The sequence below is a fragment of the Myxocyprinus asiaticus genome, chromosome 25 (assembly GCF_019703515.2).
Source record: "Myxocyprinus asiaticus isolate MX2 ecotype Aquarium Trade chromosome 25, UBuf_Myxa_2, whole genome shotgun sequence".
Lineage (NCBI taxonomy): Eukaryota > Metazoa > Chordata > Actinopteri > Cypriniformes > Catostomidae > Myxocyprinus > Myxocyprinus asiaticus.
Window position 1 is genome coordinate 25,057,852 of NC_059368.1, and position 15,422 is coordinate 25,073,273.

General features: G+C 37.8%; 1 protein-coding gene across 3 annotated transcripts in view; it reads left to right on the plus strand.

Moving 5' to 3' along the window:
- LOC127416228 (mast/stem cell growth factor receptor kita-like) overlaps positions 1–3,507 on the plus strand; it is a 44,602-nt gene extending 41,095 nt beyond the window's left edge. For all 3 annotated transcript variants that reach the window (XM_051655461.1, XM_051655462.1, XM_051655463.1), the window contains exon 21: positions 99–3,507. In XM_051655461.1, the coding sequence (XP_051511421.1) occupies positions 99–272 (174 nt within the window). In that variant the 3' untranslated portion in view covers positions 273–3,507. The remainder of the gene's footprint in view (positions 1–98) is intronic.
- The last annotated feature ends 11,915 nt before the right edge of the window (positions 3,508–15,422 follow it).

A 15,422-nucleotide genomic window follows, 5' to 3' on the forward strand; every position in this document is an offset into this window, starting at 1 on the left:
GTTAGGACACATTTACTCAATGTTCAACATTACAAACATGCAACACTGTTTTTTAAAACAAAATAGAAACTTATAAATTGTTCCTTTTCCCTTTCCAGATTTACTTAAACTTCAGCTCCAAGTTTCCAGTGGCACCATGGCCTCGTGAGGAGTCGAGTTCTCATGTCCTTCGGCTAAACTCTGTCGGAAGTCACAGTACCACTACTCAGCCCCTGCTCTCTGGCGACGATGTCTTTTTGGAGGGAACAGGGCCTCATCACCCTCCAGTGTGAAGATCCCATTCCCTGTTCTCACCCAACTAGGGGTTCGGGAAAGTGGCATTCATCTATTGAGACTCTTAGCCCTAACCAAGGATCATTATAGCTGTCTGGCATACATGAGGACTTTGGTGGAAAACACTGATCACAAGTCAGAGAAGAGTCATATTCTTTCCATTACATTTCTTGTAGATTGTGTATATAAGACTCCCGCCAGATATGGCAGTGATGGTGTTCATACCCATCAACATTTCATGTATTCTTTGGATTTATTATGGGACATAGTTATTGAGTCTATGCTGGTATCACTCCATGGTACTATCTCCAACGAGAGTCTGCAGGAGGCCTGAACTTGTTTAAATCTCTATGCTTTAAAATTTGCTACGTTATCATATTATATGTGATATTTTAACATACTAATGCTTCATTTGCTAATTGTCAAGACTTTAAGCGTGACAGAAGTCGAACAGGTTTAAGACCAAGACAAGGAAATATAAATGTACTGTTGGAGCCATTTTAATGGTGACTATTGGGGGCGCTGTGGGTAGCCATGGTAACATATTTAAGTTCAGGACTAATTGTTACAGGTGTGGCGCACAGCGAGGTCTATTGTTTTTTGACCGTTAGCAGGGTAAAGGTGGTGTGTTTATTTTGAGGAGATAGCCTACTTTGTTTGTTATAATTTGAGTTATAGTTTGAAAATAAATGGATTGGCAAATCCGATTTTAAGTTTTGGCCTTTTGAAAGTTTTTTTGGGCACGCCATCTACACCAGAGCACACGCGTACATTGCTGGACCGAAAAACAAACGGTGCGCCAACATGTACTTTTAAAGATTGGAGGAAAGTCAGACTTCAACTGGGTGTCTTTTGGACATCTAGATTGACCTGAATTTTTAGCAGAAAAATGCACCTATAAGAAAACACTTATGTGTTGAATATAACTTAATAACTGAGACTGTAAAAGGGTGTTTTTGTGAAAGAAAAAAAAAAGCTTTGCATCCGTGTGAATCCCAGTTATTTTACTATTAACTATTTTGCAGATCATTCCTCTTGTACATTCAAATATCAAACACATCAAAGGCTCCATTATTTGGAGAGCACATGTTAATGCAGAAATGACTCAGTTTTGTACCTTTGGCAGCACGATAACATTGCTGCGCAGGCCAAAAATGATATGCTTATTGCATATTGTGTTTAGCTGAGAATTGAAAGTATTTCGTCAGTCGGCAGCTCAGTCTAAAGAACTGTCACTTTTAAATGGTCTGATATAAGGCACACTATAAGAAAGGTGTTCAAAAAGTTAAAGACAATTGTTTACTGTAAACACTAAATTTTTTGGTTACAGTATTATATTCATTTGGGACAGTGAAATGATCCAGTGAAGCATTCATTTAAGCTTAATGAGGCATCAAACTTTTAGAAAGTGTTTTAGGGATCACATTAAATATTGTCATTCAATGGCGGCTTCTCCCACATCTTAAATTCTTCAATTTTGAGGCTAATTTAAATATTTATTCAAGAATCATTTCATTTGTATGGCATAAACAAAGCTTGGCCCCATTTTTACACCACTGAAGTCAACACATTGATAATCCTTCAGTAGTTTTCAAAAGTGGTTATGTATTATGTGGCTCTGTAACTATAATGGTGGACCGAAGAAGAACAGTAGCTTTTGTAGCATTGGTTCTTTTCATTGCATATTTTGTGAAGCTGGAAGAGAGAAGTAGTGCTCTTTTGTACATTTGTAAATTATTTGCTCTAGCTTTTTCTGTGTGTGATAAGTTCTGTTTGTACATAAAACAATTTTTGCTGTTGTGGTCATCACAGAAACAAGGCAGGGGCTCAAGATACAAGACTGTTTAGCGAACAGTTGGCTTTGAGATTGCATCGTTGCTTTGTTATCTTGTGTTTCTAGAAATCGTGGGTTATTATATTTTACAGACTTGACTCAGTTCCTCTGACTTCTACTTACCACATCAACTGTTGTGCCTAACAGATTACATGATTTTCTCTGCTCTTTGGCCAATAGGAATCTTGCTGTTGAAGTTGAAGCCAACAGAAAGCTTCTGCTGTGTAGAAATGGGTGCCAATGGCTTCTTGCTCTCTGTAGGAATAGCCAATGAAGGATCTGCCAATAGAGGAGAATAAAAGTGAGAGGCTTTCTGTTAGTTAGATTATTGAGCCAATAGGAGTCTCATTTCATTATGGATCTGCCAAAGGGAAAAGGGCAGAGTAATCTTCTGAATATGAGCTACATACTGAATGATGCCATCAACAGCAACCGCAGAACTCAGAGCTGTCTAACCGTCTAGGCGCTCAGTCAGTAGCTAATTTCCCAGGTCTCCCTCTGTTCTTTGTGTCCAGCTGCTTCCTCCGGCGGATGTTTCACTTCCACAAAGTCTCAGCCGGGGAGATCCATCTCAGCCCATCTCCCATCTCCAGTGCTCCCCCTTCCTTCTCGCCACACTGGAACATTGTTTTAGATGGGCACTGACTTTCGCTTCCATTTGCGCTAATGTGTTTGTGTGTATGAATGCAGTTGTGTGTGTGAATGTGTAAATGCAGGTCATTTGCTTTTAAAATACCAGAGCACTGATGGGTTCCTCCAACAGAATTATTGTAGTTAGTGAACTTCAGATATTCAGTTCAGCCACTACATACAGTACACACAAAACTTCACTGTTTGCTCTCTACTTGTATGTAAATAATATATATATATATATATATATAAATCATAATGTTGCTTTTTTTGTTATTATGGTACTTTCTCTTATATGCTGCAAAAATTCGACGACTTATGTTACAATTTGTAATTTACATCATCGCTAAATCTTTTGCTCTTGTTTTTCCTCTTGATTCATTTTAACATAAGTGCAGTTCTCAGACATACCAGGTACAGCTGGCTATATACTATATTTAATTAATTAACATGTTATAATCAGCAATGCTTCTCATTTCAGTATTTGCAGTCGTTGCTTGATTGATGACAGTAAGAACATACATGAAATCGAAATGCAGATGGTCCAGGAATCCTAATAGTGACTGCATATTTCTCATGTGCATTTTTAAATTAATGAAAGATGAGGTTATTTCTTTTGCCCCCCTGAAAAGATTTTTACTGTATTTTATTGTATATTTAGAGTTTTTATTTTGAAATGTGTACATTTTGTGTGTGTAGCTCTTGTTGTTACTTCAGAATGTAAATAACTGAAATCTTGAATGTGAATAAATATGATGCTTTTAAATTATTGATCAAGGTTATTAGGTTTAAGGTTTTAATGCTCCCTTGTCTTTGGCAATGATTTTACATCGCAGCATTTACCGGGTCAGTTTGACCCGCACATTTTCCCTGCAACAACTATTTTATCATCAATAACCAACCTTTCACTAATTTACAATAGTAGAATTTATACAGATTTTATACACCGTAAATGCTTCATATTTACATTACAGTATATGTATGTACAGTATGTATTTATTAGGGCTGTCAATCAATTAACATATTTAACTGAATAATTGCATGATATGAATCGCACATCAATATTTGCAGAAAAATATTGTTTCAAAATATCTTTAAATAATAATAAAGAATTATAAATAAACATAAGTATAATGTTTTAGATAATTAAAATACATTACATTATGCAGATGAGTAAAGCATTGATTACACAATATGAAAAGTGGCTTAAGAAGGCAATATATTGTTTTCCATATTGAATGTTCGTCTCATTGAACACAAAGTCATATTTTGTGCAAGGTGTTTCATGTCCTAGGTAGACTTATTATAAGGGCTTTTCTAAGGACATATCTAGGTACACATGCATCAGACAGATGCTTTTGGAGCAGTGGCGTAGGCAGAATTTTATTTTTTGCCAGGCCTCATCAAAAGTGAGTGGGCACGACATTCACTCATAGCCAACACATTTCTTATAGCCAAAAGCAAGTGTAGCGGACTCAATAACCTGGCCTTTTCAGTCTTCTGTTCTTTGTTTTCATTTAAATGGAATCTGTAGTAAAACATACACACTACCGCAAATACTACCATGTCTCTATCTGTCATGCACAGAGGTCCACTCACAACAAATTATTGCAGAATATAATCACAAAGGCCCAACACTATCTACTGTTGCAGGTTTACAATGCTGGAACTAATTAGTCAGAACAAAACTGTGGAGAGAATATCCCACGTCAACCAGTGATAACAGGGCTTACCAAAAATTTGGTACACACTAATAGGCCACTTCATCAGTAGTACACACAAACTAATTTGAACACAATACACAGACATGAGCTTTTATCACTTGCCAATGAAATCATACCACTGACAGCACAGCCTAGGATAGCTACCACCCCGTCCACCCTCCCCATACTAAAGAAACACACAAAAAACAGAGCATGTAGTCACTGGCATTGTCACCATCACTCTCAACAATGCTTTTTTGTTGGGAAAATTGTCCATGGGGCAATTGTTTAGTACTTCCATGAGCGTAAGGTATCTCTGCTGTTCTGTTTGAATTTTTATTTATTGAAATGCTGAATATAGCCAGTGAATTATGCATCCTCAACAGCTAGTCCATAGAGCCTGCATGTTGGTTCGAATAGTTCTTGGTGGCCAAGTATTGTGGACCATGGCAGGCAGGAAGGTGATGTTTTCATGATGCTGTATAGGTCTATGTAACTTTTAACAGTTGCAGTCTTCATCAGTGTTCAAGTGACCGCAGAATCAGAAAACGTTTGATGCAACTTTTGTTTTCGCGATGATGTGACATCCCATCCTGAAACGTCATGCTTGGTCATCAACTCTTCAGTTAACTTCATAACTTGGTAAAAATCTCCCTCTGAATTGTCTCTGAATTTGACCAAGTTCAGTTTGAGATTTTCAATCAAACCAATTGAGTCTGTGACCGAGAGCGTGTACTTTGCTGACTTGTGGAAAGCCATCCTGCAAGATGTTAGACAGATTATTAGTGACTAACAACCTCTGTCACCATTCACTTTCATTGCCTGGGAAAAAAGCAGCACCCAAATTCTTCAAAATTTCTCAATGTTCAACAGAAAAAAAGGTCATACAGGTTTGGAACAACATGAGGATAAGTAAATGATGACATTTTGACTTTGTGCAAACTGTCCCTTTAAGTTGTCATATCGAAATGAGATATTTGCTTTCAAGAGCACTGTGAGACATCACTTTGAAGACAAACCAATGAAAAATGTTTGTAAATGGAAAAAGTGAACTACATACAATAATACAACTCATATAATATTGCACAAGTGCAGCTTTAGTGTGTAGCTCCATAAACCTAACATAAGCTTGGGCCTGTACTCAGTGTCCCATTTGTCATCTAAATACTGTCAGATTGTATCTAATACCTGAACCAAATGATTTTGGGCCATATTGTCAACCATCTGTGGAAGCATGCTGTACGGATTGCATTTCTAGAGCATAGCTAATGAAGACTGCAACAACTGCTGCATGTTCTCATGTCTCATGCTTTTGCTCATGTCTAATGGGCTGTAAATAATGCTAAAACTGTCTTTTCTGTGACAGCTGATACACTGAATGCGAGTTTGGCTTTGATGCATCTCTGAACATCTGCTTCTACCAGGAAACAGGCATTTTCCCCTCTTTGAGTACATATGTTGGTCAGTTGTTTCTTTGGATTCCAAAACATTAGTCAATGCTTAAATTTTGAGCCAAAGTTTAAGTGCTTTGTGTATAGTTTGTAAAATCTTAGCTGGCATTTATAGTTTGAGGTGTCCTGAAGACATCCCAAGACTACAGCTTCTCAGAGCATGTGAATCTCCCAGCACAGTCACAGTTTATTGTTCACATATCTGATAAGGAGCAAAGGATTTCCCACTATTGAAGATGACCAAAAATACATACAGTGAGTAAGCAGCACCTGAGCACTCCGCTTAATTCCCTGACCAGCTGAGAGAGAGAGAGAGAAGGAGCGAGAGAGAGAGTAGAGATACATTTTTACAACACATTACAGTTTTTTTATGAGGCAAGAAACACCTGCACCAAACTCCAGATGTTGACGAGGTGATAATATTTACTTGGTTAATGAAGCCAGACTGTTAGAGTCATGACACACTCAAACTGAACAGGCATTTCATCAGTGTTTGGTACCAAGAGTATAAAAGAGTTCCAAGTAGTTCAGAAATGAAAATCACAACAGTGGGTGGATTGCCACTACACATTGCTGGTTATGTGTAAAAAAAAAAAAAAAACTCTGGAATTTTGTTTGTGTTTCTTTGTTTTATCTTTGTGCAAACTTGAGGCTTGGTTCATATCCTTCAGAAACCGTTCAAACAGGGACAGTCAGTTGATAAATAAGGATCTAATGTAAGAGAGTAGTTTGAGCATACACCATTAACAGCATTTTCATGAAGATCTTCCTTATCTTTACCCTAGACCTACAGACATGCCATCCTTCTATATTAGTGATACATGAATACAAACAATTATAGTGAAGGCTAATTCTAGCAATGTAAAGAACCCACAAACTTTTGATCACACTTTATCTGCATATTTTAATTCTACCCATAAAGTATTCATATTAAAACAACTTTATCTTTAGCTTAATATCTTGCCATGTTTATTAAAAGTACTTTTAGTGTGTGTGTGTGTGTGTGTATGTATGTGAGAGAGAGAGTGAGAGAGAGAGAGAGTGAGAGAGAGAGAGGAGAGAGAGAGAGAGAGAGAGAGAGAGAGAGAGAGAGAGAGAGAGAGAGAGAGAGAGAGAGAGAGAGCGAGCGAGCGTTGAGGGGTTTTCTCTAATGAGTTTCACCTTCCTGTGGTTTTTGTGGCATTGCTGACAGTTTGACCTGTTCACTGTGCTCAGAACAGGGCAGGGAGGATGAGAAGGGTTGGAGGCTGGAGGGGTGTATGAAAGAGGTGATGAAAAAAGATGAAATTATATGATGAAGAAATGCAGTACAGAGAGGGAAAGAGAGAGAGAGTCTCAAACTGCCACATCTCACTTAATAAAATAAAGAGAAGTTCTGTAGACAAAAACGATGCACATATACTGTATATCATATCGAATTAAAAGAGTTACAAAGGTATTTTGCACTATATTGCAGTTCATTGGTTGTTCAGATTGGTAATAGCAGAAAATTTAACAGGTGTTTTTTTATTTGTCTACTTTTTTTTAATTAGCCTGCATTAAAAAATAAAACAAATAAATAGGCATCATTACCCCTCAACTATCATTCCCTAGGGGGAATATTAAATCATAACACTTAAAAGATATTTTAAAGACAGAGGCCTGTGGCCCCACAGGGTCTTGAAAAGAGCCTCAATATACTGCCTCAATACACAATACACTTCCCCAAGTGAAAAGAGCCCACTCTTAAGTCTCTAGGACATACATACAGATCTGGAGATATGATCACTCTGTTCACTTTCTATGTTAAGTCTATAAAGTAAAAGCAACCATCTCCTCAAAAAGCCACACAATTTAAGCCATCACTGTTGTCTGCAGTGCAAATGGTGCTGGATGTGTTAGATAGCGAAATTTATAAGGAAGAAGAAGAATTGAATTAGGGATTTTGGAAAAATATACAGTATGTGTGCTGATCGTTTGTTTGCTTAAACTGTAATTAGTGCATGTAAACACACTTACTGTTTTTAATGTACTCATGAGGTGCCAGAATATTAAAAATATCCATATTTCTTGATAAGCTGCTCCTTTAAAAAGATTTACTGGCAGTTATGATCAATTTTGCCTTGGGGCAGCGGATTGCCAGCAGTTTAACTGCAGAGGAGAACCCCTCACGATTGTCTAAAAGTGTATAAACAGGGAGGGGTTGCCTTTGGCAGTGTTTGAGCAGTTAAAGGACAACCCCAGGCAAATGAATGGGGTGTGAACATACACAGGGAGCTCAATGTTGATTTGTGTTGTTCAAAGCCATGCAAGTGAGTGATATACACAACCGTTCAAAAGTTTGGGGTCACTTGCCTGAAATGTTTCTCATCAGCTTAAAAACCTTTTGATCAGAGGGTGTATGCTTAAACGTTTGAAATTAGTTTTGTAGACAAAAATATAATTGTGCCAACATATTAATTTATTTAATTACATAACTAACATTTTATTGAAAAAAAAAGTTTTTGAAATGGATGACTGAATAATTAAGAAAAGCAGCCAAAAAGTGCCCAGCATATAGATGGGATACTGTTTAAAAAGCATCCCAGGGTGATACCTCAAGAAGTTGGTTGAGAAAATGCCAAGAGCACATTTCTGCAAAATCTAGGCAAAGTGTGGCCACTTTGAAGATGCTAAAATATAACATAGTTTTGATATATTTTGGATTTTTTTAGTCACAACATAATTCCCATATTTCCATTTCTATTATTTCATAGTTGTGATGACTTTACTCTTTTTCTAAAATGTGAAAAAAATAAAAAGTAAAGAATAAGTAAGTGACCCTAAACTTTTGAACGGTAGTGTATATATATATATATATATATATATATATATATATATATATATATATATATATATATATATGTATGTATGTATATGTATATATCTCATTCAACGTGTGTGCCAGTCACGAGCAGGGAGGCCATAGCAGAGTGAACACCACTTCCTGTTAACTTCCAGCTGAGGAAGTGTGTGTGGTGGATGCATGTGTATATACACTGAGAGGCATAACTACCACAAGAGCCACCATGAAGCCAGCTCAGGACAACACCACAAGTCACACACAGCCAGTGACAATCACACACAGGCAAACAACCTTAAGCAACACACACACTTTGCCAAGAAACCACAGCAGAGAGGTGAAAAGGATGGAAAGTTAGATGAGGTATAGTGGGGAAATGTGTGCTCAGTTTATCTCTAAAACAGTTAACTTCCTCTAACAACACCACAGTGGTGTGGTAATAACAGAGGTGTACAAGCATTACACATACACACATTCTCTTATTCCTCTACTTAGAATCTACTTGCTCTGAACTCAACACTTCAGGGCAAAAGAAACCTCAGCACCAAGAGTTCAATCCTGTGAGCCCCTTTAGCCTCTAGTAAAGAAGAGACTAGGATACTAATTTTCAGACTCTCCTCAGCAAAATGTAAACAAAGCAATGGGCGGTAAATGAAGGTGTGATGTCAATATCTTCAGCCTTGTCTGACCGCACACTATCACATTAGCCTTGGGTGAACTTTGACTCTTAAACCAAAAGTATAATTCGATTTTGACGCAAACGCTTATCGTCGGCGTACAGTCAAAGGCTCAGCCTTTCAACGTAGACTCCATTTGACTGTGCACACATACTCAGGTGGTTAGCACATGCATGCTAAGACTGCTATGAGATACTGAACTACTTCTCTTCTCTTCAGTTGTCTTTATAGTTCTTCAGACTCAAGTGATACAAATGCAGCTATCTCCTGACCTCCTCACACACGCACTCTTGAAGTGCACATCCACTGTTGTTGTTTCCTCTTTTGTCTCCTAATGTTTAGCGGCAATTACATTTTCTTCTAGCGCTTCTCCATTAAAGCAACGGCTCAGTTGTGAGTGCTGCCGCCTTGTGGACTCACTAATTAGTGCAAATAATTCCAGGTGTATGCGCTTCCTGCCCGTTCAGGGTATGCATGGCTTGACTAAATTTACATCACACGTCCTGTACGCAGACACCTAGCATTCGCGTCTAACCGAAAAATATTCTGGGCTTTAGTTAACCAAAAAATACAAATTCTGTTATCATTTACTCATCATCATGTTGTTCCAAACCCATATGATTTTCTCTCTTCTGTGGAAGACAAAAGGAGATGTTAGGAGCCGTTCACACCAAACATATTTTTGCTTCCATCCATGTTGTTTTTCAATTGTTTTTCTATGTAAATATGCATGAGACTGATGTCTTTGACCATTGCTCCACATCTGTTATTTCAGCGTCTTGCACAGCAGAGCCAAGTTTTTATAATGCATTTTTGAATACTGTTTCAAGTTAAAAGAACTTGAACTGTTAAAAATGACAGCTGCATTCTGTTCTATTTGTTGCACTGTGTCTAGCTTTATTTAGACCAAAAATGCATTCGGTCTGAGGGGCCCCTGTTCCAAACCCATTCGAATTTCTTCTGTGGAACTCAAAAGAACATGTTAGGAGTCGTTCACACCAACCACGTTTTTGCTTCCGTCCATGTTGTTTTTCAATTGTTTTTCTATGTAAATATGCATGAGACTGACGTCTTTGACCATTGCTCCACATCTGTTATTTCAGCGTCTTGCACAGCAGAGCCAAGTTTTTTTAATGCATTTTTGAATACTGTTTAAAGTTAAAAGAACTTGAACTGTTAAAAATGACAGCTGCATTATGTTCTGTTTGTTGCACTGTGTCTAGCTTTTTTTAGACCAAAAACGCATTTGGTCTGAGGGGCCCATGTTCCAAACCCATATGACTTTCTTCTGTGGAACACAAAAGAACATGTTAGGAGTCGTTCACACCAAACACGTTTTTGATTCCGTCCACTCTGTTGTTCAAATGTTTTTCTATGCAAACAATCACTAGATGGACATTTTTGACCGTTGCGGCACATCTTGTTTTTTTTTTTTGTTTTTTTTAGTCCAGTGCCCAGGTGCCATGTTTTTTAAACAATGTGTCAAGCTAAAAAGAACTTCAACTGATATGAACGTGTCTCGAGACAGCTGTGTCTCCTCAGTCACTTTTCACTTTCTTAGCATTTTAGCAATATTTATTATTTGTGCATCATATCCTGTTCTATAAAAGCTGTTACAGTACAAAATGCTTTACACAAGAGCTCAGACAGATTTTGAACGTTAGTGTTGTAATGATGCATTGGACCCATTGGTTTCAAAAGCTGTTTCAGCGTACAGCGTGGAACTGCACCGTTATGGAAATCTAACAATACAGCAATAAACTAGATATCACACACAAACACAAAAAGGCCTAGCCTCACTTTTAAAGAACCAACTTACAGTCATTATAATGCGACTAATCACTCCTTCACTCTCTTGTATGCTTTATCCATGAATATTTCACCATTCAAAACAAAAGGGTGAATGCCTAGCATGGGTCAGCAGTGGAATCTTGATGTAATGGCAAGCATTTCGTCCTGGAACATTCTGGGTGTGGGACTATCAGCTGTCTACTTATTAAATATGCAACAGGAGGTGTGAGGGGTCACAAAGAATTCAATATCGAGTTTCATTTTTGTTGTCCTTGTCCATTTCCTTTGTTCTCTTGTCTTGTGTTTGACCAGTCGCTGACACTCACATCACTTGTACAAGACTGCACTCCTTAAATATTCTGCACCTCAGTCAACAATACTGGGGTGTTTTTCTTCCTACATTTACCAGTAGTGTTAGCTGCTACAGTAAGAGGGAGGAGAAAGCTATCAGCACTACATACTGTACAAGCTTTTGTAGTAAATGTTCAACTCACTTATTTGATACCAGATGTTTAGAGGTGTATTGCAATATCCCCTAGGTTCATTCCAGTCCTTCATGACACTCCTAAATTCCCCCTTAGGTGTCAACAAATAGATAAATATCTATTCATTTAGTGTGTAAATGTAGTTCAAATATGACAAATTATTGTTGTGCAACATTTGTTGTCAAAATATAAAAGCTAATTATACAAGTGACATAAGGGGGAAAAATTTAAAAACATCTGAATACAGAAAAATATCTACAGACACCTTTAGCTTTGTGCTTTTACAGTGTACAAATATGAAATTGTCATGATGTATTCACTCTAATGTTTTGCACTAAACCCACTAGCCTTTCTTTTATCTGTAAAACACAAAAGGTAAATTTTTCGATAAAATCAAATCTCATTGGTTCTTGCAACATGATGTTTGGTAATGAGCCACGTTGAGAACCAATGAGGTTTCATGTTATCAATGTGTCTGCTTTAGCTACTGTCAGGACAAGAGTGAGGAAAAGGGACCCAAAAGCAGAAGAACAGTTCAAAAGGATTAATTAACAACAGAAAATGTCAGTAAACTGAACTGGCAAAGGCTGGCGATCCCAGTCGCAGGAGGCGAAGAACGAGTCTTAGTGTACGCAGTGACCACACAGTGGGCAAAGGAGGAGTGTGTTCGTAGACAGGTGTATGCGTTGTGGAAGTCAGGAGCAGATCCGTAGGAAGTGTCCACTGAAGCGTGGTGTGGTGCAGAGAACAAAGCCCAGGCGAAGGAGGGCAGTTGTATTTCCAACACGCGGGCAGAGACAAGGAATCCTCCACTGGCGATTTGTGGGCAGCAAGGACAGGTGTACAGCAAACTAGAAGGTAACCACACTTCCTGACACGTGGGCAGAGACAGGCAACCAACAGATACACGAGACAGCACCAACTAGACAAAGAGAGAAAGGTTAGCCACTTGAGAGTACAAAAAATAATCTAGCAAAGACCGTGAGGGCACACAAGGATTAAGTAGGGAGTGCAATCAAGAGTGAACAGGTGTAGCTAGCACATTAATCAGTGGCATGATCAGCACCTCCCCAGGAATGATCAATGTTCCCATGGAAACACTGATCATGTGTGCCGGCTCTGCTTGCGAGACATGAGGGAGAGAGAAAACAAAACAACAGAATAAACCGGCAAACTCACCGGAGCCGTGACATCTACATGCTTTATTAATTAATTGATGTGAGTTAATAACAACTTAAATTTCACACTGTTCTTTGCACAAAATGATTGTATGACTTCAAAAGACTTGTAATGTAGTGAATTTGTTGTATTGATTACATTTACTGTGATTAAAAAATTTTTTAGAGGTTGGTTGACCAGAGTCATTTTTCACTTGCATTATAGCAAACAAACCTTATAAAGATTTTTTGTGTTCGACAAAAGAAAGAAAGTGATTTGAGTTTGGAGCAACATTAGGGTAGAGTAAATGATGACATATTTTTAATTTTTGGTTGCACTACCCCTTCAAGTGTTGTTAGATGACCAACATATTCAGACGGTCTGTTCCATCTGGACTCCCATATGATCCACAGATGGTGTCTGGGAGAAGGCAGGGTGTGGTAAAGGTATGCCCCAAGTCCTCCATGATGTAACTGGCCAAAAAGGCATTAATCAGGACAAAAAAAAAAAAAACACACACTTAATATATAAGCTGTACTGGTATTTTGTGGTTTCTCATGAATAGTGCTGCTAAAATTTAAGCCTGTAACAGCACTAAAATCTTTGTCACCAAACATCTGATTCAATCAGACATGACACAACACAAACCAAACAAGCACGAAACAGTGACTTTAGAGGACCTCGAAACAGTTCACATAGTATTTGTGCAGGAGGGAGTACAGCTTTTGTGGCATGTTAGTGGACAATTATTGCCATGCTGACAGGAACTGGCTGTAAAAATGTCCTCAAAATCAACGGTGTGTTAAAACCCTTTTTAAAACCACACAAGTGCTACATTCTTGCTGCTCAAAACAAGTTGATGATCACTTACATGCAGGTTTACACAAGATGTCACATAGCTTAAAGACAGGGTACTATTATATGATCTCGGCAAATGCATAGGGAGGAACTGGAAGGCAAGAGCATGTCAGAGTACCCATATGGTTCTGTGTACCATAACATTGTTTTCAAATGGGGCATGCATGGTATAAGCTCAGTAAAAGGGTACAATTATGTGATCACTGCAAATGCGTAAGGAGAAACTGGAGAACTAGGGCATGACAAGTGTGAAGTGTATCTGTTTGGTTCTGTATTACAGGATTGTTTTCAAATGGGGCATGCATAGTTTAAGCTCAGTAAAACTTTTTCAAATGCAGTTTTTGCTCAATTTTCTGTGCTTGTATGTCATGTCCATACTCAAATACTTTTAGACAGGGTGATTTATCCTCTGTAGCTAATTGAAAGCTACATTAGTTTCTTCAGGATTTCACTCTGTTAACTTGGCAATATAATATTTACTAGAGGAGTATCACAGGATGTCAAGTGTTAAAAATGCTCAAGCTCATCCCAGAGATTACACATTTATGTAAACAATGAATGTATCCTTTAATCTAGCCGTTGTACCCCGCTACCAGAATCTCATTTTTGACATAATACTGCCATCTTTCAATTTGTCTGTTCTCTAATGTGTTTCATGTGTTGTGTATTTGTTCTGGTTTTCATTGGTAATTTCAGATGTAAAGCCTAGAGTTGTGTTATGAACAGGGACTAAAAACGGTTCAAGGAATGAAAACGAAAACCGAAAACGAACAACATTTTTTAGCAGAACGGAACCAAAAACTGGAACAAAGTGATTTTCAATTGTTCTGGAGTGAAAACATTATTTTTAAATGCTGGTATCCAGTTATAACCGGTTAATTTTGTTCCAACAATTTTTTCATGAAACCAAAGGGCAAAGGGTTTATCAACTACACCACTTCATGTTGCCCGAAAAAAATGAAACATGTGCTTTGATCCTGAAAGAAACTACTGCATCACACATTTATTTGCCTAACTGCCTGTTGTGCAATATTTTAACAACTATGTATAAGTACCACTAATCCAGATACGAGTAAAGCATTATTAGAGGTAAAGAGTACATTTCTCAGTTGTTTCCAAGTCTTCACTGAATTACTGTTAGATTTGATGCATTAATACAGATTTGATGCTCCCGGGTTTTGACTCAGAAGCAGATCTGTAAATAAAATTATACATAACTGTTAATTAACTGCTTGTTATGATTTCTATGCCGATCAATCCACCACACAGGAAAAAAAAAATGCTTATTTTTGCTTATTTTGGTGAGGCAAGTGGCTTATTTTGGACTTGTTTTTCCAGACCAGATTGTTTCTCTTGCGAGATCTGGTAACACTGCAACTGTTATATCACCCACCCCTGAGCTCAGAGTACTGTCATTCTAAAAAAAAAACGCTATTAACCTTTTATTTTGTTCTAACCGGTAACCTTTTGGAAAGGAGGCTGCAGAACTTCTGAACCAGAATGAAAAAATACAGTTTTGAAATGACTGAAAACTGAAATGTAAAACATTTTGTTTTTAGTCCCTGGTTTTGAAATCACTTCAAAAAATGGAGAATTGACACAAATATTTTGAATAATTCACCTCCTACAAGCCTAATCAAAGTCCCTTTAAAACAAATCAGGTCACTCGACGGACATGTTTGTAACACCTCTGTGCAACTACTTCTTGGTCATACAAATACAGCTTCTATCTACTTGAATG